We start from the raw sequence: 25,724 nt of genomic DNA on the forward strand, positions 1-25,724 counted from the left end.
TTTTTAAATCTGGAACTTCTCTTTTAATATTTTCTACATACTGTTCCATAACATTATTAAGAAACAGTGGGAGCGCTCTGTGATAACGCAAGCTTAGGGATGTTTAAAGTAGAAGGAAAAGCCAAGAAATAGACTGATGCTCCCTCTGTATCACCCTATAGCCCTGCATACTTTTATTACTAATCAAAATATATAGAACCTCTTTTAGCGTTTTTCTATATGGTCACATGACCACAAAGGATGGATCCTATAGAACAGTGTGGACATCACAATGGCCAAGTGGTTAGCATTTCCACCTGGCAGCACTAGGGTTGTAGGTTCGAATCCTAACAATGGCGCTACCTACCTGGGTTTTACATGTTCTCTCTGTGCCTGCGTGGGTTTCCTCCCACACTCTAAAGACATACTGGTGGGTTATTTGGCTCCTGTCCAAACTGACCCTAGTATGTGTATGGATATGAGTTAGGGACCTTGGATTGTAAGATCTTCGAGGACAGGGACTGATGTGAATGTACAACATATATATGTGAAGCGCTGCAAAAATTGATGGCGCTATACAAGTATCTGTAATACATAAACAGTAAATAAACACACACTGGCATTCACTGTTCAAGCTGAAAGAGTCCCCTCCCACCAGCCACAGCAAAAGGAGTGAGACTGGAGCTTTGCGGTCATATGACCAAAAGCGCTAAAAAGAAAAAAAAAAAAAAAAAAAAAAAAGGTATTTACATTGTTATGAAATGTATTCAGGGAAATACAAATGTAATGAGTCTAGCCACAAGATCTGTGCTTTGAGAAAATACAGGCTGTGATCAGGAGAGGTACCAAGGAAGTGACGTGATATGGAGATCAGGAAACCAGTCCCTCCTATGTGAGGCAATGATGCTGAATTTTTTCAATCCCTCAATGACTTCTACTTTGTGGGTTTCCTCGGGGTACTCCAGTTTCCTCCCACATCTCCAAAAGACATGCTGGTAGGTTAATTGGCTTCTGTCTAAATTGGCTCTAGTAGGTATGCATGTGGGTTAGGGACTGTCCATTGTAAGCTCCTTGAGGACAGAGACTGATGTGATTGTACAATATAGATGTAAAGCGCTGCGTAAATTGACGCCGCTATATAAGTACTTATAATAGAAGAATAAATACTATGTGCTTGAAAGACATGAAGAACTCTGTAAGCTAATTTTTTTTTTTTTTTTTTCGTTTGGCTAGAGTAGGGAACAATAAAAACCCTTATTTATCATTATGTCTTCCTCGCTCTCTTTTTTTTTGAGGTCTATCCTGTTGGGGCGATTTCCCGTCACTTCCTGTTCTGGTAATACAAAAAGGGAAGAGAGAAAATCCCTTTTCACTACTTAACTACTTCACGCAAAATCACGTACCTGTACGTCATTTTGTTGCAGTGGCTGTACCGGGGTAATGCCTGCAGCCAGAGACATCACCCCGGTACCGTTTTTTAAAAACTGGCGGTCGGCTTTCAAGTCATAACAACTGATGAGGCTAATGAGCTGCTCGGCCATTATCACAAGGAGCAGGAGGGGACCTCCCCCCCCCGCTGCTCTGCTTGCGTCTCCCGTCCCACCGGGAGAGCCGAGCGACCAACCAGTCCCGAACAATGCCAGAATCACCTTCGATCGGGTCTCCGATGTAGTAACCCAGAAGCGATGTCACTTCTGGTTTACTCGGCTGCAAACGGCGTTGATTTAAAATAAATCCTTAGTATTAGAAAATCCAGATTTTGGCATTTTGAATACTTTGAAGTGCAGAGGGAGGGGTTTTAGACCCCAGATCCCTCCATAAAGAGTACCTGTCACTGCCTATTACTGTCACAAAGGATGTTTACATCCCTGACAGCAATAAAAGTGAACAGTTTTTTTTTTTTTTAAAGGAACAGAGTAAAAATAATTTTTTTTTTTTTTTTTTAAGTGCCTTTATCCCAGCGTGCTCATACCAATGTAAACAGTGTTCAAATGACACATGTGAGGTATCGCCGCAATCACTAGAGCGAGAGCATCAATTCTAGCAAAAGACCTCCTCTGTAACTCTAAACTGGTAACCGTTATAAAATTGTAAACGCCGTCTATGGAGATTTTTAAGTACTGTAGTTTGGCGCCATTCCACGAGTGCGTGCAATTTTAAATCTTAACATGTCAGGTATCCATTTACTCAGCGTAACATCATCTTTCACAATATGCAAAAAAAAATGGGGCTAACTTTACTGTTTTCTAATTTTTTTAATTGAAAAAAAAAACGTGTATTTTTTCCAAAAAAAAAAAAAAAATAGCGGTTGAAAGACCGGTGTGACATAAAATATTGCAACGATCACCATGTTATTCTCTAGGGTCTTTGCTAAAAAAAAATGATATATATATATATATATATATATATATATATATATATATATATATATATATATATATATATATATATATATATATATATATATTTTGTTTGGGATATCCAAGTCATTTTCTAGCAAAAAATACTCATTTTTAACATGTCAGAAATAGGCCTGGTCTTGAATTGGTTAATATTTGGCATTTCCTGTCACCTTCTTCTCTGATGACCATGGCTACTGTGATAAGTAAAGAAGGTTAATCACCCCACCAGGACACAGTCAGCAATAAAAACCTGACAAAGGATATACCCCTTCACTAATTAAAAAAAAAAAAAAAAAAAAAAAAAGACTATAAACACATTTTATTAGACTATAGCCACCATATGCTATTCATTAAAATTAGGTTAGCCCCATCTAGAGGACATACACCAGTAGTGCAGCTCTCAGAGCCTGGCTCCCAGCTATTATCCTGATCCATAAGCAATCCTGCTGATCATTATCCACCTCACAGACAAACAACCCATAAGCTGACAGACACGTCTAATCCGTTTACATACATCAGCAGTGACATGGCAATCATGGAATGACTAATAAGTCATCTATGAATGTAGAATGCCCCAGATCAGGTCAGCTGGACACACAAAGTTAACAGTTTAAGTCCATTGAGCTGCTCTGCTCTGTATAGATCAATGCAGGTTCAATGCAAGAGAACATAGAGAACTGTTTTCTTTGTGCCCTTTTCACAGCACACATGGATGATGATCTGCATTAAGTAAAAATGCGGTACAACTCACCATAAACCCATGTTGTTGCAATGCATACAGTCTGTGTGTGACATTTCACTATTGTTAAAAAAAAAAAGTTAACGCATCACACTGCCCCTATATAATGTACACCAGAAAGGGCACATTATACAGAGTATATATATATATATAGTTGTGTCCTAGCTGGTATGGATGAGCCCCTAATTAGGCTTTATCACCTGAAGTGTGTTTCTTGAGTGCATTGCCAATATTCTATATAATACCTGCTCCGGTTCACACATGGGCGGCTTCAAAATCGCCCGATTCTGAAGTCGCCCCAAACAGCGAGACTTGCAAAACGACTTCTGTATAGAAGTCAATGCAAGCCGCTCGGAAGACGCCCCATCGTAGTACAGGAACCTTTTTCTACGTTTTCGGAGAGACTTGAGTCGCTCCTATTAGAATGATTCCATTGTATAGAATAGAGTGTGACTTGTCAGGCGGCTAAGTCGCCCGACAGGTCAGCCCCGTGTGAATCGGGTCTTATACTCAAAGTAAAATTCAGCATGTAGCATTTTCACTGACACTCTGGGGTTGATTTACTAAAACTGGAGAGTGCAAGATCTGGTGCAGCTCTGCATATTAACCAATAAGCTTCCAGCTTTTATTACAAGGGACATGAAAATGTAAACAAATAAAAACAACAGTTTTTATTGTCAAAGATTAACCGAACAAGCAGAAGACAGAAGCTGATTGGCTGTCATGCAGACCTGCACCAGATTCTGAGTGCTCCAGTTTTAGTAAATCAACCCCCTGCAGCACTCATTAGTTTCTCCCATTGTCCCCAATCTTTCGTCTGTATCATGTACTGAAGGGGACGTTGGTAGGAGCTACCAGGGACAGCAGAACTGTGGAGGACCAAGAGGCCCAACACTCCCAGAAGTGACAGTTTGTTGGACAAATTCCACATTTCTATTGAATGGTAGAATTCTAATGAGGTCCATCAAGCATCATATCCTCCAGTCATGAGGGCAAGGTGGACAAGGAAAAAGGGAGCCTAACCGGTTTTGCCTGGCACCGCCGGCTGCATCAGAGGCTTTGTGGTCCAGGGACCTTGTTTCCTTGTCCACCTTGCCCCTGTGACTGGAGGATATGAACAGTTGCTTATGCTTGACCGACCTCATTGGAATTATACCATTCAATAGAAATGTGGAATTTGTCCAACAAATTGTCACTTCTGGGAGTGTTGGGCCTCTTGGTCCTCCACAGTGCTGCTGTCCCTGGTAGCTCCTACCAACGTCCCCTTCACTACATGATATAGCAATATACAGCCTGCAATATTCATGTTTCCATTTATATTGTATTTTCACATTCCTTGCTATATACACACATATATATACATATATACATATACACCGTAAATATAACTGTCACTGGATAGGGGCAAGAATGGTGGGCATTGAGTTTTTATCACAATATGATTGACACGTTGTGAATGATTACGTTTTTACCATTGGCTATTCCATTGACGTGTTTTTGATATAGTAAATTTTGACTTTTTGTACTTGCACAGTGGGCCGTGTATCTCCCTTCCTCTTTTCCTCATCCCTTTTATGTTATTGGAGTCGGTTGAGCCCAAACAGGGTTTTTATTGGGAGTTTTTTTTTCTCCTCCACTCTGGTTTGTGGGCGCAGTTAGGCTTTAAGGCAGAGCTCATTTATTATACCAATGCACCACAACGGAGGAAAAAAACAACACATGACCATTATTTAGGAACGCGGCGCACTCCAATGCATGATGTCTGCACTGTACAGTGCGATAAAGTGCCATTCACAATGAATGGCATTGCAAATCACAGCACATTGAGCAGGTGTGTTTCCAAAATGAACAAATGTCAATGGGCCCCAAGTGTCCCCCAGTCCTGACCTGCATATACAGTGCAGACTGCATACAGTCTAAATTTAATCCATGCAATATTTACATTGGTCTGGGCCCATTGGGACAGCTCTGAAAGCACAGGAGACTTCAATCAACACGTATCTTGGTATCCCCAGATCAAAATGGTATAAAAGTAGAGGAAAAAAAATGTGTATATATTTAATTATATAGATATATATGTATAAACACACATACATGATATAATAAAGATGTGTGTGTGTATATGTATATATACATATATATATACACACACATATATACACACACACACACACTAGGTTCTCATTACACAGTAGGAATGCAGGTAAATCCTCAGGAAGCTGCAGGTACCGGAAATTATAATTTAAATAAAAAAAGACAGCGACAAGAATCAACATGGCGGAGACATTTTTGCACCAGAATTCTTACAATTCACACCAATGTCTCCAGTACAAATCTTACAAAATCATTCAAGCAAAGAACATTTAGGGAATGGCCAAAAACAACAGGTCAGACATTATTTGTAGTCTGCCCTAAGCCAAATTTTTGTTTGAGTAACCCGGACACTATTACTTACTAGTGTTATAAAGAACACCAGCCAAACCCATTTCTTCTTTTAACGGCATCATTTTATCAGTTTTTGCAATCAATTGTTTTGTCTCCAAGTTGTCATTTAGGTACATTTACTTGGAGTGTTTTTGAAATTTACATACTACTACTAATTACTGCTAATAGCTGGAGATTATGTCCCAGGAACATGACAGCAAGAGGAAATCTCCTCTAAACCAAAGAAAAACCATATTTGACATATCTTTGCTCCACCCAAACTAAAAAATAAAAGTCTTGGCCAGCATTAAAAAACGTAAATATTTTTGACCTAAATGCATTCCTTGTAATAAAGGGGAAGAACAGCCCAAGCTCATTTGGATCACAGGAATGCACTCCATTCTGCACTCCTGTGACCCTTTTTCAGCAGACCGGGCTGAAGACCGATATCAGCTGACGTAACAGAGCCGGTCCAGGCTTGGGCAAGATTGCGACATTTCCTGATCCGCAGCTGCACAGATCAGGAAATGTCTCACTGCCTGTGATTAGCGCTGTGCAGTGTTGGCTTTCTGGCGGGATCAGGCTGTTGAGGTTTCGAACACGCCTGAGCCCATCTCTAACAGTCACCAGCTTTCTGCTCAGGAAGCCCTGATAACCGAGTGGTTGGTGGTGTTCGATCGCTCAGTTGTTAGAGCTAGCAGGGAATCGACATAGCATCGGACCAATGCTGCGTCCATCTAGGTAAGTATGAATCTGCAAAAAAAACGAAAAAACATACATCTCTTGTAGCCTCTCTGGCCGGTATTCCCGAGTGTGGCTCGGGGTTAAATTTCAGCACCATTAGCGGTAACCCCGAGCCACACTCGGGATTACATTGCAGGATCCTGGTGCAGGTTACTTACCTTGTCTCCAGGATTTTGTGAAGTCCCCCCCACTATATCCGTGGGTTCTGTCCTCCTCTGAAGCCTCTCTGAGCCAGGCTCCGTTCCCTGCGAGGGTCGCAACGCACGGGGGCGGAGCCTGGCGGCAAATTCAAAAAATGTAAAAATCATAACACATACAGAACTGTAATCTTACGGATTACAGTATTGTATGAAATGATTTCACATCCCTTTTGTCCCCAGTGCTTTGTCCAATACCCTGCATGCAGTTTTATATTATAAATACTGTTCTTTCTGCCTGGAAACTGGAGATTGTCCATAGTAACCAAAAAGTGTCCCTTTACATCAAAAGTGGCTTTAGACCTGCTAGAAAACAGCGATAGTAAATTAGAACGCTTGCAGAACTGAGCGATAGTGAATCGTGGGGAAATGTATTTTATTATTATTATTATTTTTTTAAATTATTTATATTTATTTATTATATTATAATTTATGATTTTTTGTTTCAAACTTCATCATACCCGGGATATCTACTAGACTCTTGGTGGACAGATCTAAGTGTGTTATTGCTAAGAATTACAGACCTACAATATAAAACGCCAAATTTCTATGCAAAATAATTGGACCGCTTTGAGACGCAAAAATCTGAAATAATCATACCGCCAGGGAGGTTAAAGTAAAAAATGTTTAGGCATTAGTACCCCCCCCTCACACTTACCCAAGCCGTCTTTTGATCCAGGGCTGTGTACAGCTTCCTTCTCTCCTCTTCCTGGCCTCACAAGCTTTGCTGAGGCAGCGATTGGCCAATCAAAGCCAGTGACGAGGAAGCAGGGACACAGACAGCAAGGCTCAGGACCGAGTCTGCACAAGTGCCCCCATAGAAGGCGGCTTTGATTGGGGGCACTCGCCAGCATGGAGGAGCCAGGAGGATAGGTGGGGGATCTAAGAAGTGGACGTTTGGGGTCACTCTGTGATTTACTGCACAAAGCATGTAAGTATAAACTTGTCTGTTATTTTTAAAAGAAAAGAAAATGCATTTACAATCACTTTTAACAGTAAATCCACTTTTGTGAGAAAAAAAAATACTATAACATGTACAATTACTACACAAGCGGTGTTGTAATTTAATATTAACAAGTATGTTTCCTTGTCAATCTGCAGCTTCTGTGATCTTTAATGCAATATGGCAAACTGGGAGGCGTTCTGTAGACCAATAATATACAGAACACCCTCAGCAAATGTCACCGGGGAAAAGAGAAGTATTTCTCTACCTTAAAGCTCATCTCCAGGCAAATATAAAGGTCTGATCTGGTTTGCCTGTTAGGGGTCTTGGAAAGAACTGAAACCAAGAACTGCCAACAGGTGAGCAACCAGCAGGACATTCCTAATGGCATGGACCATTAGGGCTGAAACGATTAATCGATATTATCGATAATGAAAATCGCTGTCAACGATTTTCATTATCGATTAGTTGGGCCGCACCTTCCTTCCTGACAGTCCGTTAGAATCCTCCTGTGTACAAGGCGGCGGCGCCGTATGTGACCAGGCGTGTCCGCGCCTCTCCTCCTCGCTGATGTCAGTTCCCCCCCCGGCTATTTTCAGCCCCACCCACTGCTGCTTTGAGGGATTAAGGCGAGAAGCAGCCGTGAGAGCCGAGCTGTACACTGTGAAGATAAGGTAGAGGCTAATGGCTATACAGAATACTCATCAGTAGTAGTACAGTACATTAATCATTTCTTTGACAAGTGCCCCAGTATTTCTGGGGGGGTGGAATAGTGCCCCGTCATTGGTGTTCCCGGGAGGAATAGTGCCCCGTCATTGGTGTTCCCGGGAGGAATAGTGCCCCGTCATTGGTGTTTCCGGGAGGAATAGAGCCCCGTCATTGGTGTTCCTGGGAGGAATAGAGCCCCGTCATTGGTGTTCCCGCGAGGAATAGAGCCCCGTCATTGGTGTTCCCGGGAGAAATAGTGCCCCGTCATTGGTGTTCCCGGGAGGAATAGTGCCCCGTCATTGGTGTTCCCGGGAGGAATAGTGCCCCGTCATTGGTGTTCCCGGGAGGAATAGTGCCCCGTCATTGGTGTTCCTGGGAGGAATAGTGCCCTGTCATTGGTGTTCCCGGGAGGAATAGTGCCCCATCATTGGTGTTCCCAGGAGGAATAGTGCCCCATCATTGGTGTTCCCAGGAGGAATAGTGCCCCATCATTGGTGTTCCCAGGAGGAATAGTGCCCCATCATTGGTGTTCCCGGGGGGGGGGGGGGGGATAGTGCCCCATCATTGGTGTTCCCAGGAGGAATAGTGCCCTGTCATTGGTGTTCCCGGGAGGAATAGTGCCCCATAATTTTCATCATTACTTTAAATAAATGAAAAAATTGCATATTACGTTTTTTTAATGATTTTATCCGATTAATTGAAACAATAATCAGCCAACTTTCCTTTCACTAAATCTTGGAGGGGGGGGGGGTGTTCCTCAATATTTCAATGTCATACAGACTCATTATTGTATTCCTATACTATGAGAAGCGTCTTCACCTGTAATAAGGCCACATTCCAACTTTGACATGACCCAGGCATTTACATAATACCATAATTACCCGCAATTCAGAGAAGAATCAGCTTTTGGCAATCAGTGCCCACACCAAATAATGCCCCACAGTAGTTCTCAGCCATGAAATAGTCAGATGTGGAACTGAACAGGATGTGGTTGTGGTTTGTCAATGCCTTCTGTACACATTCTGCTATGTACACACAGGAGGGCGGCCATACAAAACAAGCTGCAATTTACTGATAACGATAATCTCTGGAATTCTGAGTGGTGTAGACCCTTCAGAACTGTCACTTCTCCACGTGACATGTACTACAGGTGTATGAATCGATCACATGGTGGGGAGGCGGCACGGAGGTTGGAGGGTCCAACAATTCATGTTCAGCCCTGGTCTGGGTTGCCGTGTTGTTGTTGTTGGCTGCACAGTGTCATTGGTTGCCAGGATGCTGTCAGCTGTGCGGTGGGCAGCATCATAGCAACTAATGACGCATTCCCGGCCCCATTCAGCTGCCAGCAGGGAGATTCCTGACATAGTTGGGTAATTATTATAAAGGTTTATTATTATTATTATACAGATTTAACCTCTTGCTTACTGGGCACTTAAACCCCCCTCCTGCCCAGACCAATTTTCAGCTTTTAGCGCTGTCACGCTTTGAATGACAATTGCGTGTCATACAACACTGTACACAAATGACATTTTATCATTTTTTTTCCCCACAAATAGAGCTTTCTTTTGGTGGTATTTAATCACCACTTGGCTTTTTATTTTTTGCTAAATAAACAAAAAAAAGACAGAAAAAAAAGGCACAGATAAGGCGACACTGATAGGCACAGATAAGGCGACACTGATAGGCACAGATAAGGCGACACTGATGGATGTCACTGGTTAATGACAACAACCAGCATCCCCATTCCTTTGTTTACATTCAGCTGTCAACTGGGAACTCTCACAGCTAGCAGGTAAATAAGGCCAGGGATGCGTCATTGGTTGCTAGGACGCCGCAGACATCCTAGCAACGCACTAGCCTTGAGCAGGAAGCTGTCACAATCATGAGAGTTTCCCAGTGAAAACATGCCCCACGCTGAGCACTGGGGTCCCTCTATAAACCAGCTCAGAGTTGGTCCTTATTATCACCAATTTCCTAATTTCCAAGCTGCTGGTAACTCTTTTGGAATTGGTCTTAAAGGGACCAAAACAGCCAGAAAAGTGTTGGGAATGCTTTATTGAATCACCTCCAATATGTGAATGGAGCCAGCAGAGGTGAATATACAGTATAAACTCAGCTATTGGTGAACTGAGGACATTTTAGTTGTCTCTATAAAGGTGATTATAAAGGAGTCATTGTGGGTCAGTCTAGTACATTATTATTGCACCGCAAAGCTCAAACACACACGTCTGTGTACACATGCGCACTTTTAGAAATAAATGTAAACAAACATCTTAAAACGTATTAAAACTGGTTTTAATTAAATAAACACTTATCAATGGAAGGTCAAGAAGACTATGTGTGGGGGGGGGGGGGTCCGGGGAAGACAGGAAGACTATGGGGGGTCCGGAGAAGTCAGGAAGATTTTGGGGGGTCCCGAGGAAGTCAGGAAGACTTTGGGGGGGTCCCGGGGAAGTCAGGGAGATTTTGGGGGGGTCCCGGGGAAGACAGGAAGACTATGGGGGGTCCCGGGGAAGACAGGAAGACTTTGGGGGGGTCCCGGGGAAGACAGGAAGACTTTGGGGGGGTCCCGGGGGAAGTCAGGGAGATTTTGGGGGGTCCTGGGGAAGTCAGGGAGATTTTGGGGGGTCCCGGGGAAGACAGGAAGACTATGGGGGGTCCCGGGGAAGACAGGAAGACTTTGGGGAGGTCCCGGGGGAAGTCAGGGAGATTTTGGGGGGGTCCTGGGGAAGTCAGGGAGATTTTGGGGGGTCCGAGGAAGTCAGGAAGACTTTGGGGGGGTCCCAGGGAAGTCAGGGAGATTTTGGGGGGTCCCGGGGAAGACAGGAAGACTATGGGGGGTCCCGGGGAAGACAGGAAGACTTTGGGGGGGTCCCGGGGGAAGTCAGGGAGATTTTGGGGGTCCCGGGGAAGACAGGAAGACTTTGGGGGGGTCCCGGGGGAAGTCAGGGAGATTTTGGGGGGTCCTGGGGAAGTCAGGGACACTATGGGGGGGTCCCAGGGAAGTCAGGAAGATTTTGGGGGGTCCCGTGGAAGTCAGGAAGATTTTGGGGGGTCCTGGGGAAGTCAGGGACACTATGGGGGGGTTCTAGGGAAGTCAGGGAGATTTTGGGGGGTCCCGGGGAAGTCAGGAAGATTTTGGGGGGTCCCAGGTAGGTCAGGAAGATTTTGGGGGGTCCCGGGGAAGTCAGGAAGATTTTGGGGGGTCCCGGGGAAGTCAGGAAGATTTTGGGGGGTCCCAGGTAGGTCAGGAAGATTTTGGGGGGTCCCAGGTAGGTCAGGAAGATTTTGGGGGGTCCCGGGGAAGTCAGGAAGATTTTCGGGGTCCCAGGGAAGTCAGGGAGATTTTGGATTTCAGTGACATCTCTCCATGTATGGGTCTCCTCTGTAGACAGCACACATTTCTATAACTCATCACCTGGACACATCTATATCTCCTGTCAGAGTTGTATACAGGGCGGAATGTGTAACAGGCAGAGCTAAAATCACAACACAGACCCCTGTCACCCATGACAACCAGCAGACCATATTACAGAAGACACACAACGCCCTCCGCCGGAACGTACAAGCTGTCATGATAAGAACTCACCTGCATATTGCTCGGTACCGGCTCCTTCTTCCCCCTCCCCGCCCGGCGCCATGTTGCCGAGCCCTCATCCACACTGACAGCAGGACACGCCCCTCTGGATAGGTCACCGTACAAGACCCCGCCCAGCCGCGGCGGAGACAACCACAGAGTGACAGCGGGATGGCAGAGCGCCCTGACAGAAGGAGGGGGTATCCGTCTGCCATCTAATGGTAGAAAAAGAGTACAGCAGCCGGCGCTTGTGTATCTTCACAGTGGCTGCCAGTTGCTATACAATCTCCCAGCACTTGTGTACAGAACTATTTGCTCTTAGCAGCAGAAGTGCAGCTCCAGACACAATGGAATTTTGCATGAAATTTGCAATTTTTTTTCTTATCTATTTGGCTACAACTGTGCAGAGCACATCTGCAAGACCACGTAAGTATTAGATTATTGATTCATTGATGATTAATGTGATCTATACATGCCAAAATTTTGCCATTGTCTCAACAACTCCATCAGTATTACCCCCAATGATTCCGTTTTCAATGCTGTCGTTTAACTGACAATGACGCCTTCATGCGGCGCTGTAACCCAAATGTATTTTCCATAATTTTTTTAATAAACAGCTTTAACAACTTCAATACCGGCACTTATACAGTATACACCTTCCTGCCCAGACCAATGTTCAGCTTTCAGCGCTGTCGCACTTTGAATGACAATTGCGCGGTCATGCTACACTGTACACAAACTACATTTTTATCATTTTGTTCCCACAAATAGAGCTTTCTTTTGGTGGTATTTGATCACCTCTGCGGTTTTTTTTTTCTGCTAAACAAATTAAAAAAAGACCGAAAATTTTGAAAAAAAAATTTCTTTTGTTTTGTTTCCGTTACAAAACTTTGTAAATAAGTAAGTTTTCCCCTTCACTAATGGGCACTGATGGGGCTGCACTGATGGGCACCGATCAGGTGGCACTGATGATGGGCACTAATATGCATCACTGATAGGGCACTGATAGGCAGCACTGATGGGCACTGATATACAGCACCGATGGGTACACATAGGTGGCACGGATGGGCACTGATAGGCGGCATGGATGGGCACTGATAGGTGGCACTGATGTACACTAATGGATGGTACTGATGGATGCCATTCAGTGCCAAACAATAATGCCTGCCAATCAGTGATGCCGATTGTGGGCACTGATTGGCATCCATTGTGGGCACTGATTGGCATCCCTGGTGGTCTAGGTTGGCATACCTGGTGGTGACTAGTGATGGTATCCTTGGTGGTCCTGGTGGCGTCCCTGGTGGTCCAGTGTGGGTATCCTCGGGGGGGGGGGGGGCTGCACTGATAAACAATCAGCTCAGACACCCCCTGTCAGAGGAGCAGCCGATCGGCTCTCCTCTACTTACATCTGACAGACGCGAGTGAGAAAAATCCAATCAACGGCTCTTCCTGTTTACACTGTGATCAGCCGTGATTGGACACAGCTGATCACGTGGTAAAGAGTCTCCGTCAGAGACTGTTTACCTAGATCAGAGTTGCGGTGTGTCAGACTGACGCAAGGCAACAACGATTGCCGCGATGCGCTCCCCGGGGGCTTGATATCATGGTGACGTCATATGACGTCCGGTCAGGATATCGCAACCACTTTGCCGACGTCATATTGCTATATGGCGGGCAGCAAGTGGTTAATTATTTTTTTGAATGCCCTCATGCAGCAATTTTTAAAAAAAATACATAGACCTTTATGCATTTCACCTTAAAGCGGTGGTCCGCCCACCCCATGGGAAATTTAAAGTCAACAGCTACAAATACTGTAGCTGCTGACTTTTAATATATGGACACTTACCTGTCGGCACCGCAGCCAATTTATGGATCGGCTGTCGGGTTCAGTCGCCACCACTGCGATTTCTAGTTGGCCCGGAGGCAGAGGAAGGAGGGCCGAGCTTCACAGCGGCGCCGTCTCTAGAAGTGGGGAAGGGGACCTGTCAAAAACAGGTCCCCCTCCCCCCTGAAAGGTGCCAAATGTGGCACCAGAGGGGAGGAGGAGAGACGAATAAGTGGAAGTTCCACTTTTGAGAGGAACTCTGCTTTAACCACTTGACCTCCAAAAGATTTACCCCCCCCCTTCTTGACAAGGCCATTTTTTGCGATACTTTAATTGACAATTGTACAGTCGTGCAACGATGTTATAATTAGTGTTTATGTAATTTTTTTCCCACAAATAGAGCTTTCTTTTGGGGTATTTCATCACCTCTGCGTTTATTTTTTCTGCTATAAACAAAAAACGATCGACAATTTAAAAAAAACAAAAATACAATATTTTTTTACTTCTTCATCAGTTTAGGCCAATATTTAGGCAAGGGTGTTGGTTCCAAAGAAGTGGGGGGCTATTTAGGGACAAACCACAAGGGGTTAAATAGGGAGGTTTCCCTCCCAGAACCATTTTTGATTTTCCTCCTCCCCTTTCCATAAGCACTTTGCTCTTAGTTGCCACCCACTTTCAGAATTACCTTATCTACACCCCCCTACTTGAACCCCTGCTCCCTGCAATCCCCTTCTCAGTCTTTCCACAAGCACTCTGCTCTTCCCTGGCCACTGCACCCCACTTTCAGCATTCCCTTATCTACCTGTGCTCTTGAGGTTCCTTCACCACAATCCCTCTCCCCCACCAATTTTCAGCATCTCCCCCCTATACTGCACCCCTTTTTGGGGCTCAACCACACCCACTGATGTGCCTTGTCTCCCAAACCCCATTCTTCCAACCCATGCAGCTTCTGGCACACTCCTCTGTTCAGCAGTTACCCACCTAGTGGTGAGACTTTGCTTCCCCCATTAGTTCCCATCTCCCCATCCTTTATACCAGTCACTTCTTATCACCCCACCCAAAGTTGCAGGTCCCCTTAATGCATCATTTCTGGGAAATCACGTGCTTTACAAGAAATGGAAAGTAAGGAAAGATAAGAAGAATAATGAACAGTACATGCAGCTGTCTGTAAAATAGAGTACAGGATAAAAAACAAAATGGAAGATGATTATTGTAAAATGGATGTAGTTAAGCTAAATATCCCTTCAATCCCCTCTTAGATCATATAAGATGATCTCTACATTCTATTTAGTGTTCTAGTACTTCTTTGGGATTGTGGCATAGATTGCCTGATGATTCTTCATGTATGTCATGTAGGATAGAACCTTATCATCAGGAGATTGAATGCATGCAATTATGCAAATACAGCACTTAAAGCAGAGGTAAAGAATCAGAGAAAGGATAAATATCATAGTAGTCAGGCACCTTGGCCCTCGTGTTAGAGATCCAAGTACAGCATTCGTAGTCCTCAGTCATTTCACATAAACCTGTGAGAGCTGCACTCATGCTTTCTATAGCTAACTCATGTAGTTCTAACTGTTTTCTAATTGCTCTAGTTTCTATGTTTAATATAGCAATGTCATCTGAATTCCTCTCCATTATCTCATCCAATATACTTGAATAATTGTACAACTTTTTCATCATGTTTATACCCCATCTTGTCCAAGAAGGAAACCATGCCCAAGCAATATCTTGTTTATAGAACAATTCTCCTTTGTTGCAGTGTTTGAGGGGGTATCTGGGGTGTATACTGCCCTCTAGGTTGGCACAGGGAGATGTTAAATATTGACCTGCTACAAATGGAGGGGTTAGTCTGTGTCTCATTCCCTAAATTAAAACACCAATCGGGGGGAATGACTTTTACCTGCTATTGGAAAGGTAACAGTGTTATATATGTACAGAGTGGATATGTTAGCTAGGAAGACAGGAGAAGTCTCGTTGAGGAAGGAGGAAATATTTAAAGGCACAGCCAAAAGGGGAATTCGGGCAATGCTAGGATGTAATTTGCTACATATCCAACATTCTTCATACCCTGATTTTTTTGAGCATAAGCATAATTAAATTTTAGCAAAAATATCTTATCAGTAAAACTATCTCCAATCTCCCTCTTTGTTCCAGCTTATGTCACTGTAATGTTCTCTTGTGTGTGTGTTCCCACAGATACTTTTAATTGCACCCAGATCTTCAGGGTGGTAGATACAGTTAGTGATGATCCAGGTGGGCAGGAACACTATCAGAGAGATCAGGATCGGGAGGCAAAATGCCTTGCCAGAAGTCTGTGGTGAAATAAGCGAGGTCATCTTCTCTGGCCGGACCTGCTTTCTCAGGAACTCCTCCTTCATCTGCTTGGACTTCTGCTTGAGGGCCTCCTTTATCCAAGGTCTCCTTCCTGCTCCTGGGGCTTTGGGCAACCTTTTTTACTCGGCTGGCATGGATCCAGGACTGGCAGTTTTTCACTAGGGTGGCTGTTCTGGTCACTGCAACCGCTGTGGTAGGAGGTCCAAAGGGATACTCTTGCTTCTTATTTCTGTTCAGCTGTTGGACCACCACGGTATCTCCCACCTTGAAAGGGTGAGTAGCTTCCTGTGAAAAAAAAAGGAGAGGTGCGAGCAACATTTCTTTCGACTGTATCCAATGTTTCAACCAGTTTTTTTACATATTCTTCCTGTATTAAGTCTAAATCTCCCTTTTCTACCATTAAAGGTGCTCTGGCCCATGGGGTGGGGAAAGGTCTACCCATCAAAACTTCAAAAGGTGACTACCCTGTTGTTTTGGAAGGGGTCATTCTTATTTCTGCCAGGACTGCTGGGAGGACTTTTTTCTAGTTGGCAAAGGTTCCTCCTGTGGCCTTTCTTATCTTGTCTTTTATTGTTCTGTTCATTCTTTCTACTATCCCTGAGCTTTGAGGGTGGTAGGGCATGTGGAACTTCCATTGTATCTTGCGAGTTTTTACCAAGTCCTGGCAGACCCTGGCCATGAAAGCTGGACCATTGTCTGAGTTTATTTGAAGTGGGCATCCCCATCGAGGAATGATTTCCTGAGTGAGGATCCTCACTACTGTTTGTGCATCTTCTTTTGTGGCCACGAAAAGTTCGACCCATCTTGAGAATATAAAAATCTCTACTCAGAAGATCAGCTGTGACCTGTATACCTGCGTGGCCTATTCTGTGGTACTGTGAGATGAAGAGTGATGCACTTGCCGCTGGTATACATGTTTTCCCCTCTTTGCAGAGAAGTCCAGTTTTTTGGATCTTTCTGCACACCCTTTTTATCCCAGTCCCTTAACTCATAATTTGAGGCATAATCCTGGAGATCTGCGAGTGACTGTTCAAATGGGTACAGGTCAGGTGTCAGCATCAGCATAGCCATTTGGATGTCTGTTGTCTGTGAGATAGCAGCTTCTTTAGCAGCAAGGTCAGCTAGTGTGTTTTCCCTGGCTATCTCTGTCTGTTGGCCTGTATGTGCTCTGCAGTGGGCTATAGCCTGTTGTTTTAGGTAGCTGGATAGTTTTTAGCAGTAACATTACCAAAGAAGAATGTGAAATGTTCTTTCCATCTGCTGCCACAAAGCCACGCCTACTTCATATCACACCGAATTCGTGTACCACGCCGTACCCATACTTCAAGTCAGTGTAAATGTTTATATCCTGACCTTCAAAGAGCTGGCATGCTCTAGTGAGTGCAATTAATTTAGCAGCCTGTTTTGATTGATATGGGATAGGCTTAGCCTCAAGTATACCATATGGAAGCTGCACAACTGCATACCCTGCATGGTATGTGTAATCATTTGGCCTAGAGCAAGAACCATCCACAAAAACATTCTGTGTGTCTGGTAGTGCTGTGGAAGATAAATCAGACCTGGGTGATGTGTCTTGGTGAATGAGGTTTATGCAGTTATGTTGTGGCATGACCTCATCCTGTTCTTCTTTTAATCCTAAAAGGGCATTTAAAATTGGTGCTGGGCCTGCAGTGGGAGAAGCATATTTGATGTGCAATTTTGGATTGGAAAGCAAAATCACCTCATATCTGCTCAACCTCTGAGCAGACATGTGCTGTATATGTACATTTTTCAACAGGATTGACACATTGTGGGTGGTGTGAAGTGTGGTGTCGTGTCCCAGAGTGAAAGGAGTGGCCATCTCAACCACCATCGCACAGGGCGCTAAAATTCTGAGACACGCTGGCATGCCCTGAACCTGCACCAGGACCATCTTTGAGAGAAAAAAAAACTACAGGGCACAGTCTCCCACCATGTTCCTGGGCCAGTACTCCCGCCATGGTTCTGCAATTTTCCCTGGCAAACAAGGTATACATTTTGCCATATTTCAGGGAGGCCGAGGCTCGGGCTGGTAACCATTGCACATTTCAACATGGCAAAAACATTTAACATTTCATCAGACCATTTTACAGTATCAGACATTTCAGAGAGGGTTGCTTGTCTCAATATATTGTCATAGAAAGAACAGTCAGGTATTCATTGGCGGCAGCAACCAATCATTCCAAGAAAGGTAAGCATGTCTTTCTTGGTAAGTGGCCGGGGCAAACCCACAAGAGCGACAGCTCTTTTGTGACTAACTTTCCTAACTCCCGGAGACAGCACAAACCCTAGGTACTCAACCTCCTGTTTACACCATTGTAACTTTTTCTTAGACACTTTGTGACCACATACATGTAACCATTTCAATAAGGAAAGGCTATCAGCTCGGCAGTCCTCCTCTGAAGAACTACAAATCAAAAGATCATTAACATACTGCAACAGTACAGAACCATGAGGGGCAGTCCAAGGCCCGAGGGTGGCTTGGAGTACTATAGAATAGACCACAGGTGAGTCTATATAACTCTGCGGCATTCTACACCAGATAAACTGACGACTGTGTTGGTCAATCGACACAGTAAAAACAAAGAGTGGCCATGTCTCCTCGTCTACAGGGACGGAGAAAAAGAAAATTCTTTAAATCAATCACAGTAAAATACTCTGCATCGTATGGTATGGCGGTAGATATTGATGGCAGATCAGGCACTATTGGGGCAATCGGCACCACTAGGCTATTGATGGCCCTTAGGTCTTGTACAAACCTATAGTCACCATTTGCCTTCTTTACCAGGTTAATGGGAGTATTGTAGGGCGAGACAATTTCCCTTAAGATTTCTCTTTTTCTCTGTGTGTAACTCCCTCTTTGTCCTCGCCCCCTCCCTCTTTGTATAAAATTTCCCCTTTTGATTTCCTGAGAAATCATTTTGATAGTGTGTCTGCACTGGTGTTTATGAATGTCAAAGCATCCTGCAGCATCCTTCTCTGTCAGCTTCTTGCAAAAATCAGTTACAGTGCCTGTAGCCAAATCTGATATTTGCTGTCTTACTGTAAGTGCATGTTTAAGGCCAAGGTTGCTGAGGTATGTCTGTATTAAGAGACTGTGCATGTTATATTGAACAAATCCTGCCTCTTGTGTCCAAACTTCTATAAATCTTTTCCAGAATTCTAACACAGATTCTGCTGACTTTTGCTTACAAGCTGTTAAAAAAAAAAATAAATTGTTGCTGTGTGTCTTCATGTGATGAGGTCCTTATCTGGTTGTGGAATGTAAGGGGGAGGAGGCGGGGCACACAGTACAAGCATAGAGAAGGTTGATTTAACTCTTAAATTTACCATCCTATGACTCTGCTAAACCCATCGTGAACAATGTTTGGGCTAGGATGCTATAGGGAGCCTCGGTCCAGCCGGGGGATCTCCACAGCATGCATTTTTATTTTCATCTTTATTTTTCTTTCTAAACACTCTAAATTCTTGTAGATACTAAGTCTCTGTATGTTATTACTTTTCCTATGTTTATAACCAAACAATTTTTTTTTTTACATTTCAAATTTTTTGGCAGAGTGCCAACAGGTTCAAACAGTGCCTTCAATTGCGGTAGCATTAATGCCGCAAAAAAATCCCCACTATCTATTATGGTTAGTGAGATATTAGCACTTGAACCCTGTTGGCAAAAAGTCAAATGTCCAAATTTTGCACCTGACTTTCCCTTCGCAAAAAATGTCAGTAGCAAAAAGAATTATTCAAATAGCATGTTTTAATTAAAAGTTAGCCTCACCAATTTATGTAAGAAAGTGTTATTAACGCTCTACCCGTATTTTAATTGGTAAAAACGTCCCTAATGCCACAATACTTCAAAGACCCGGGACAGACTTGATAAGTCTCCCCTGCTCTTCGAATAAGTGACATTACCCTTCACTGTCAACCCTTCTTAAAACAAAAATTTTGTTATGTAAATTAAACCTTAAAACTTGAACCCTTGGTTTACCTTCTCTAAATAAGGGTCCCTTTCCTAATTTAGAATGATACCCTCCTGGGACACTGGCTACAAGATATGTCCGAGAACCAGTATAACAGAATAACAAACCAGTAATACAATCAGGACACTTTAGAGACATTTGTTAGTACATAAGAAGAAATTAACCTGGATGCTCACCAATCCAGGGTTCCTTATAAACTCCAAAATTCTTATTCAACCCTATACAGATAAATCAGCAGAAACTAAACACCAATAAACCTTAAAACAATAATTCCGGGATAAGACTTAGTTCTGTCAGACCACCCAATATTTTAGTTCTCTTTTTAGTTCTTTCTCTAAAATGACACTGAACGTCTGATTACTGCAAGGAAAAGGAAATATTTTTACTCACTGAAACAAGGCCAGAATCATTCTGCAGACTACAATACGATACAGGTTATATCTTAAACTTTAGGCCCCTTTCACACGAGGCGCACTCCGTTTCTACGGAGCCCGCCTCAGTCCGCCGGCTCAGCGGGAGATCTGTCCGTTGATCTCCGCTGAGCCGGCGGATGACAGGTCCCTCTCTGCTCACTGAGCGGGGAGGGGCTTGTCAGGCCCCGCTGCCGCCTATGGAGGGATAGGATGAAAACGGACAGCATGTCCGTTTTCATCAGATCTCACCCGATCCGATCCGTCAGCGACGGACCTGGACGTAGAGCCATCCGTCTGCTTTTAGCGAATCGGACTGGGTCAGATGTCAGTGGACATGTCTCCGCTGACATCCGACGCTCCATAGGCTAACATGGAGCGCCCGTTCAGGTCCGCCGTCAAAACTGACAGGCGGACCTGAACGGTCTGATCGTGTGAAAGGGGCCTTAGAGTCAAAGCATTCATATATAAATCATTAAAAAATAAACAGTGCCATGGAAAAGGTGTCATCTTACCTTACGACACCTGACAAATTCCACACAGACAAACATTACACAGATTACAAATCATCTTATGACAGCTAGCTACGCAACAGGAAGATAAAGCAAAGAGATCGGGTTTTGTCCTGCATACCTTATCAGACTTTTTCTTATAATTATAGTACTGTATAAATCATTAAACTCTCCCGGAGCTTTTTACTGTTTTCCCGAAACAGTCGTTGCAATCTTATTCTATGGACTTCTCCTTAAAGTCCCTAAAACCCACCAAGGATTTTTTTATTGCTTCTCAGAGCAATTTCTTTGAAGCCCACCCAGGGCTTATCTTACTGCTTCTCAGAGCAGTTTTTTGAAGCCCACCTAGGGCTTATCTATCGAGGTCTAAAAAACTAATTACAGGTCCCTTAAAAGGAATCGATCTCTAAATAAATTATGGCAAGAGAAAAATAGATATAAATCTAGATCACCGGACGTATTATGATCAATTTCGGACGAGTCCCCATCTGAAAGGAAATGTAGGTTGTCTAGGGACATTTTAGACCCTTGATAACTCTGCATAAGGTGTACCTTACAATCCCCACAGGCCTGTGAGATTAGTCCATTGAGACAATGATAAAAAAAGAAATGACAAAGTCTCGTTGAGCAAATCTAATCTTTATTCTTTGGTGTGAATATTTAAAGGGGGCTTTCAGAAACTACCACCCCTTGACTGTGTCATACAAATTATCCAATCAAATACAGAAACATTTTATGAAAAAAGTGAAACCAAACAAACGCATCATTAATGAACAGTACATGCAGCTGTCTGTAAAATAGAGTACAGGATAAAAAACAAAATGGAAGTTGATTATTGTAAAATGGATGTGGTTAAGCTAAATATCCCTTCACTGGGCCCATTATTTTTTGGGTGCGGCAGGGTAATCTGCAGTGCCATTGTTTCTTATTATTAAATCTAAATTCCTCTTTACATTGCCCACTCCTGACCCCTGCACTCTGTATGTTACACACTTTTGGCCCCTCTGTACAAGTGGGCGAAACAGCGTTATGTTGCGTCGCTTTGCCCTGTGGCCACTAGCTGCTCGCCCCCGGAGCCGATGTGAGTGCCTGGCGGTCACTATCACCGCTGGGCTCCCGCGATCTCTGCTGACACACGGAGAACCAGGATCTGTGTGTATAAGCACACAGTTTCCGGTTCTCTGAGGGAAGAATAGACTGATTGTGTGTTCATACAGAGTATGAACAGCGATCTGTCATCTCCCCTACACAGCCCCCTTCTCCCTTCAGTAAGAACACACACTAGGGAACACAATTAACCCCTTGATCGCCCCCTAGTGTTAACCCCGCCCCTGCCAGTGACATTTTTACAGTAATCAATACATTTTTATAGTGCTGATCGCTGTATAAATGCCAATGGTCCCAAAAATGTGTCAAAATTGTCCGATGTGTCCGCCATAATGTCGCAGTCCCGATAAAAATCGCAGATCGACGCCATTACTAGTAAAAAAAAAAAAGAATAATAAAAATGTCATAAAACTATCCCCTATTTTGTAGACGCTATAACTTTTGCACAAACCAATCAATATATGCTTATTGCGATTTTTTTTTACCAAAAATATGTACAAGAATTCATATCGGCCTAAACTGAGGGAAAAAATTGTTTTTTTTTATATATTTTTGGGGGATATTTATTATAGCAAAAAAGTAAAAAATATTGAGTTTTTTTAAAAGTTGTCGTTTTTTTTTTTTTGTTTATAGCGCAAAAAATAAAAAACGCAGAGGTGATCAGATACCACCAAAAGAAAGCTCTATTTGTGGGGAAAAAAGGACATCAATTTTGTTTGGGTGCAACGTCTCATGACCGCGCAATTGTCAGTTCAAGCGACGCAGTGCCGAATCGCAAAAAGTGAATGATAAGTATGTGGTAGAAATTAATTGGTATTCCGTTGGGTGCAGCCTCACAAAATGAGCTCATTTTTGTTTTTCCTCCACCCCCCCCTTTCATCATTCCCTTATCTACCCACCACCCCCCTACTTGTACCCCTGTTCCCCCTTCTCTGTCTTTCCACAAGCACTTTGCTCTTCCTTGCCCCACACTTTCAGCATTCCATTTCGCAAGAGTTGTTGTTTATCCCTTATGATAGGAATGCAGTTGATCCAAAAAAAACGCCCAAAGGAACAGTTTAAATAGGAAATACATTTTAAAGTGCTCAAATGAGAACGCATACTTAACCTCCCTGGCGGTATGATTATTTCAGATTTTAGGTGCTGAAAGCGGTACCATTATTTTTGCATGGAAATGTGGCGTTTTATATTGTAGGCCTGTAATTCTTAGGAATAACTCACTGAAATCTGTCCAAACAAGAGTCTAGTAGACATCCTGGGTATGATAAAGTTTGAAACACAAAATCATAAATTATAATATAATAAATAACTATAAATAATAACAAATAATAATATAATAGTAATAATACTTTTTATTCAATAAATTTTAGTAAATAATATAAATCAAAAACACTGACATTTTTTTTGTCCAAACAAGAGTGCAATATTAGTAGTCATATTGCTTTTAGTAAACGTCTCGGGTATGGTAAATTTTAAAACAGGGTACAGCGCAAAGTCCGACGTCACAGTCAGGACAGTAGAACCGGGTTTCTTTTCTGGCTTTCCTTCCTGTGTCGTCACGTTTAGAGCAGCAAACCACACACATCCTTGTGGGTGCTGCCTTCTTTTCTGTTGGTGGAATGTGGTCCACAAAGTGTCGACCTGTCAGACGTTCCGGGTTCACAACGCCAGCAGCACGACGTCCAGATCGATTTACAGTGGTCGGTGTTTGGTGCTTCAGAAATATGAGTTCTGCAACTTTCCAAACGAAGTCTGCATGAATCACAGGCCTGTCACTCTTTTTTTTTAGAAGAATGAAAGCGTTCCACAGGCACTGTTCAAGAAGATGCCTGAAGATTTTTTTATAATATTTTTTTTGTTGCTTTCTCATAGCAGGGTAAAAAGTCATGGCCTGGTCAGCTCTGTCAACACCTCCCATTGTGTTGTTGTAGTCCATTACGACTTGAGGTTTCATAACATCTTTTCCAACTTTTGTACGTACCATGACAGTAGAGGTGTTGTGAATGGTACTCATTAGGCACACATCTTTTTTATCTCGCCATCTTAGTGCCATCATTTTGCCTTTTTGCCAGGCAACTATTTCTCCTGCAGTGAGCTTTTTTTTGGCAAAGGTTGGCGGCATGTCACGCCGGTTAGCTCTAACAGTCCCGTAAGCATCTGTCTTGTGTTGTATAAGGAACTCATAGAGTTCTGGAGAAGTATAAAAATTATCTGTGGTTACACAGTACCCCTGATTCAACAATGGCTCAATCAAAGTGAGAACAGAAGCGGTTGCCATTCCATATTGACTGAATCTGTCGTTGAATTTCGTCCCTTTCCCGGTGTAAAGGACCGAATTCCATATATAACCAGTGCTGGCTTCACAGAGCATAAATGATTTTATGCCGAATCGCGCTCTCTTAGACGCGATGTACTGTATCCAGCTAAGTCTTCCTTTGTAGGCCATAAGACTTTCGTCGATACTGACGTCTCTGTCTGGTATATAGGTCTGCTGGAAATTTTTCTGAATAATTTGATATAAGTCCCAAATTTTTTTCAGTTTTGGAGCTGGATGAGAAGTCTCATCAAATTCGTCATTGTTTTGAAAATGCAGATATTTCATTATGAGTGAAAATTTGTATTCCGACATTATGGTGCCAAAAAAAGGAGTGGCTAATATTTTGTTGGTTGTCCAGTACCACTTTTGCAGGGGTTTGCCCACCACTCCCTGGAGAATAATTAGGCCCAGAAACTTCCAGATGTCCTCCTTGGTCACTGGTTCCCATTTTCTGCTCCTTGAAAACCTCTGCGGTATAGCAGCTTGTTGTTCCTGGTACCGATTGGTCTCTGTAACAATTATTTCTATGACCTCATCAGTCAAAAAGAGTTGGAGGTATCCCAAGGGGCTGTCATCTTCAACCTCCACTTTTATACCAGGCGCTCCGGTAAACGGGAATCTTGGGGGCGCTGCGTGCTCTGTACCGCAATCAATCGAGCACCAAGTCCGCACATCGCTGGGCAAAGTCGCAGGATCATCGCTGAAATCGCTTTCCGTGCCTGATGACGAACTTCCCCATGATTCGCTATCACTCACATCTGCAAGCGATTCTGTCTCGCTGTCGCTGTTTTCCAGCAGGTCATATGTCGCTTTTGATGTTGAAGCGCGCTTTTTGGATGCCATGGTCGCTTTGCAGTTTCCAGACACAAAGTACAGTAAAACTGCAGGCAGGGGCACTGGACAAAGCACTGGGGGGCAATCTGAGGTCAATTTTTTAATATTTATTATATTTTGTAATGTAATCCAATAGGATTACAATGTGTCAGTGTGTTTGTGCTTTATACATTTTGAATTTGCCGCCGGTTCCACCCCCTGCGTCGCTACGCTCGCAGGGAACGGAAGCCAGGGCACACAGTGGATCGGGCGGAAGATCCGGCCGCCGAACACAGCGGGAGAACATCGCGGGATCCCGGAGACAAGGTGAGTCGCGTCTTCCAGGATCCAGCGATGCGATCCCGAGTCTGGCTCGGGGTTACCGCTTTTGGTACTAAAATCTCACCCCGAGCCAGACTCGGGAATACCGCCAGGGGGGTTAAGTAACGTACACGAATGTAAATGGTAATCGCACCACACATAAAAAAACAAGCAGACCGCTGGGATTTGAACTCACTAGCCCACATTAACACTTCAGGCGCTTTACCCACCGCGCCACCTCTGTAGGTACTTACTACAGCAAAGAAATAACGGAGCCTTGTCAGACATCTTAACTGCATACTCTCAAAGGGATTTTATTACACCCTAGATCTCTCCATAAAGAGGACCTGTCATGGCCCATGCTTTCGCAAGAGTTG

General features: G+C 43.5%; 2 protein-coding genes across 3 annotated transcripts in view; one reads left to right on the forward strand and one right to left on the reverse strand.

Annotated features, from left to right (window-relative positions):
* LIPE (lipase E, hormone sensitive type) overlaps positions 1-11,838 on the reverse strand; it is a 105,871-nt gene extending 94,033 nt beyond the window's left edge. For both annotated transcript variants that reach the window (XM_073602054.1, XM_073602053.1), the window contains exon 1: positions 11,726-11,838. In XM_073602054.1, coding sequence (XP_073458155.1) covers positions 11,726-11,777 — 52 coding nt within the window. In that variant the 5' untranslated portion in view covers positions 11,778-11,838. The remainder of the gene's footprint in view (positions 1-11,725) is intronic.
* A 106-nt stretch (positions 11,839-11,944) lies between these two features.
* The window catches only part of LOC141110020 (uncharacterized), a 29,414-nt gene continuing 15,634 nt past the window's right edge, over positions 11,945-25,724 (forward strand). Inside the window, exon 1 of the mRNA XM_073601265.1 lies at positions 11,945-12,139. Within this exon, the coding sequence (XP_073457366.1) occupies positions 12,061-12,139 (79 nt within the window). The 5' untranslated portion in view covers positions 11,945-12,060. The remainder of the gene's footprint in view (positions 12,140-25,724) is intronic.

The sequence above is a fragment of the Aquarana catesbeiana genome, linkage group LG10 (assembly GCF_042186555.1).
Source record: "Aquarana catesbeiana isolate 2022-GZ linkage group LG10, ASM4218655v1, whole genome shotgun sequence".
Taxonomy (NCBI): Eukaryota; Metazoa; Chordata; class Amphibia; order Anura; family Ranidae; genus Aquarana; species Aquarana catesbeiana.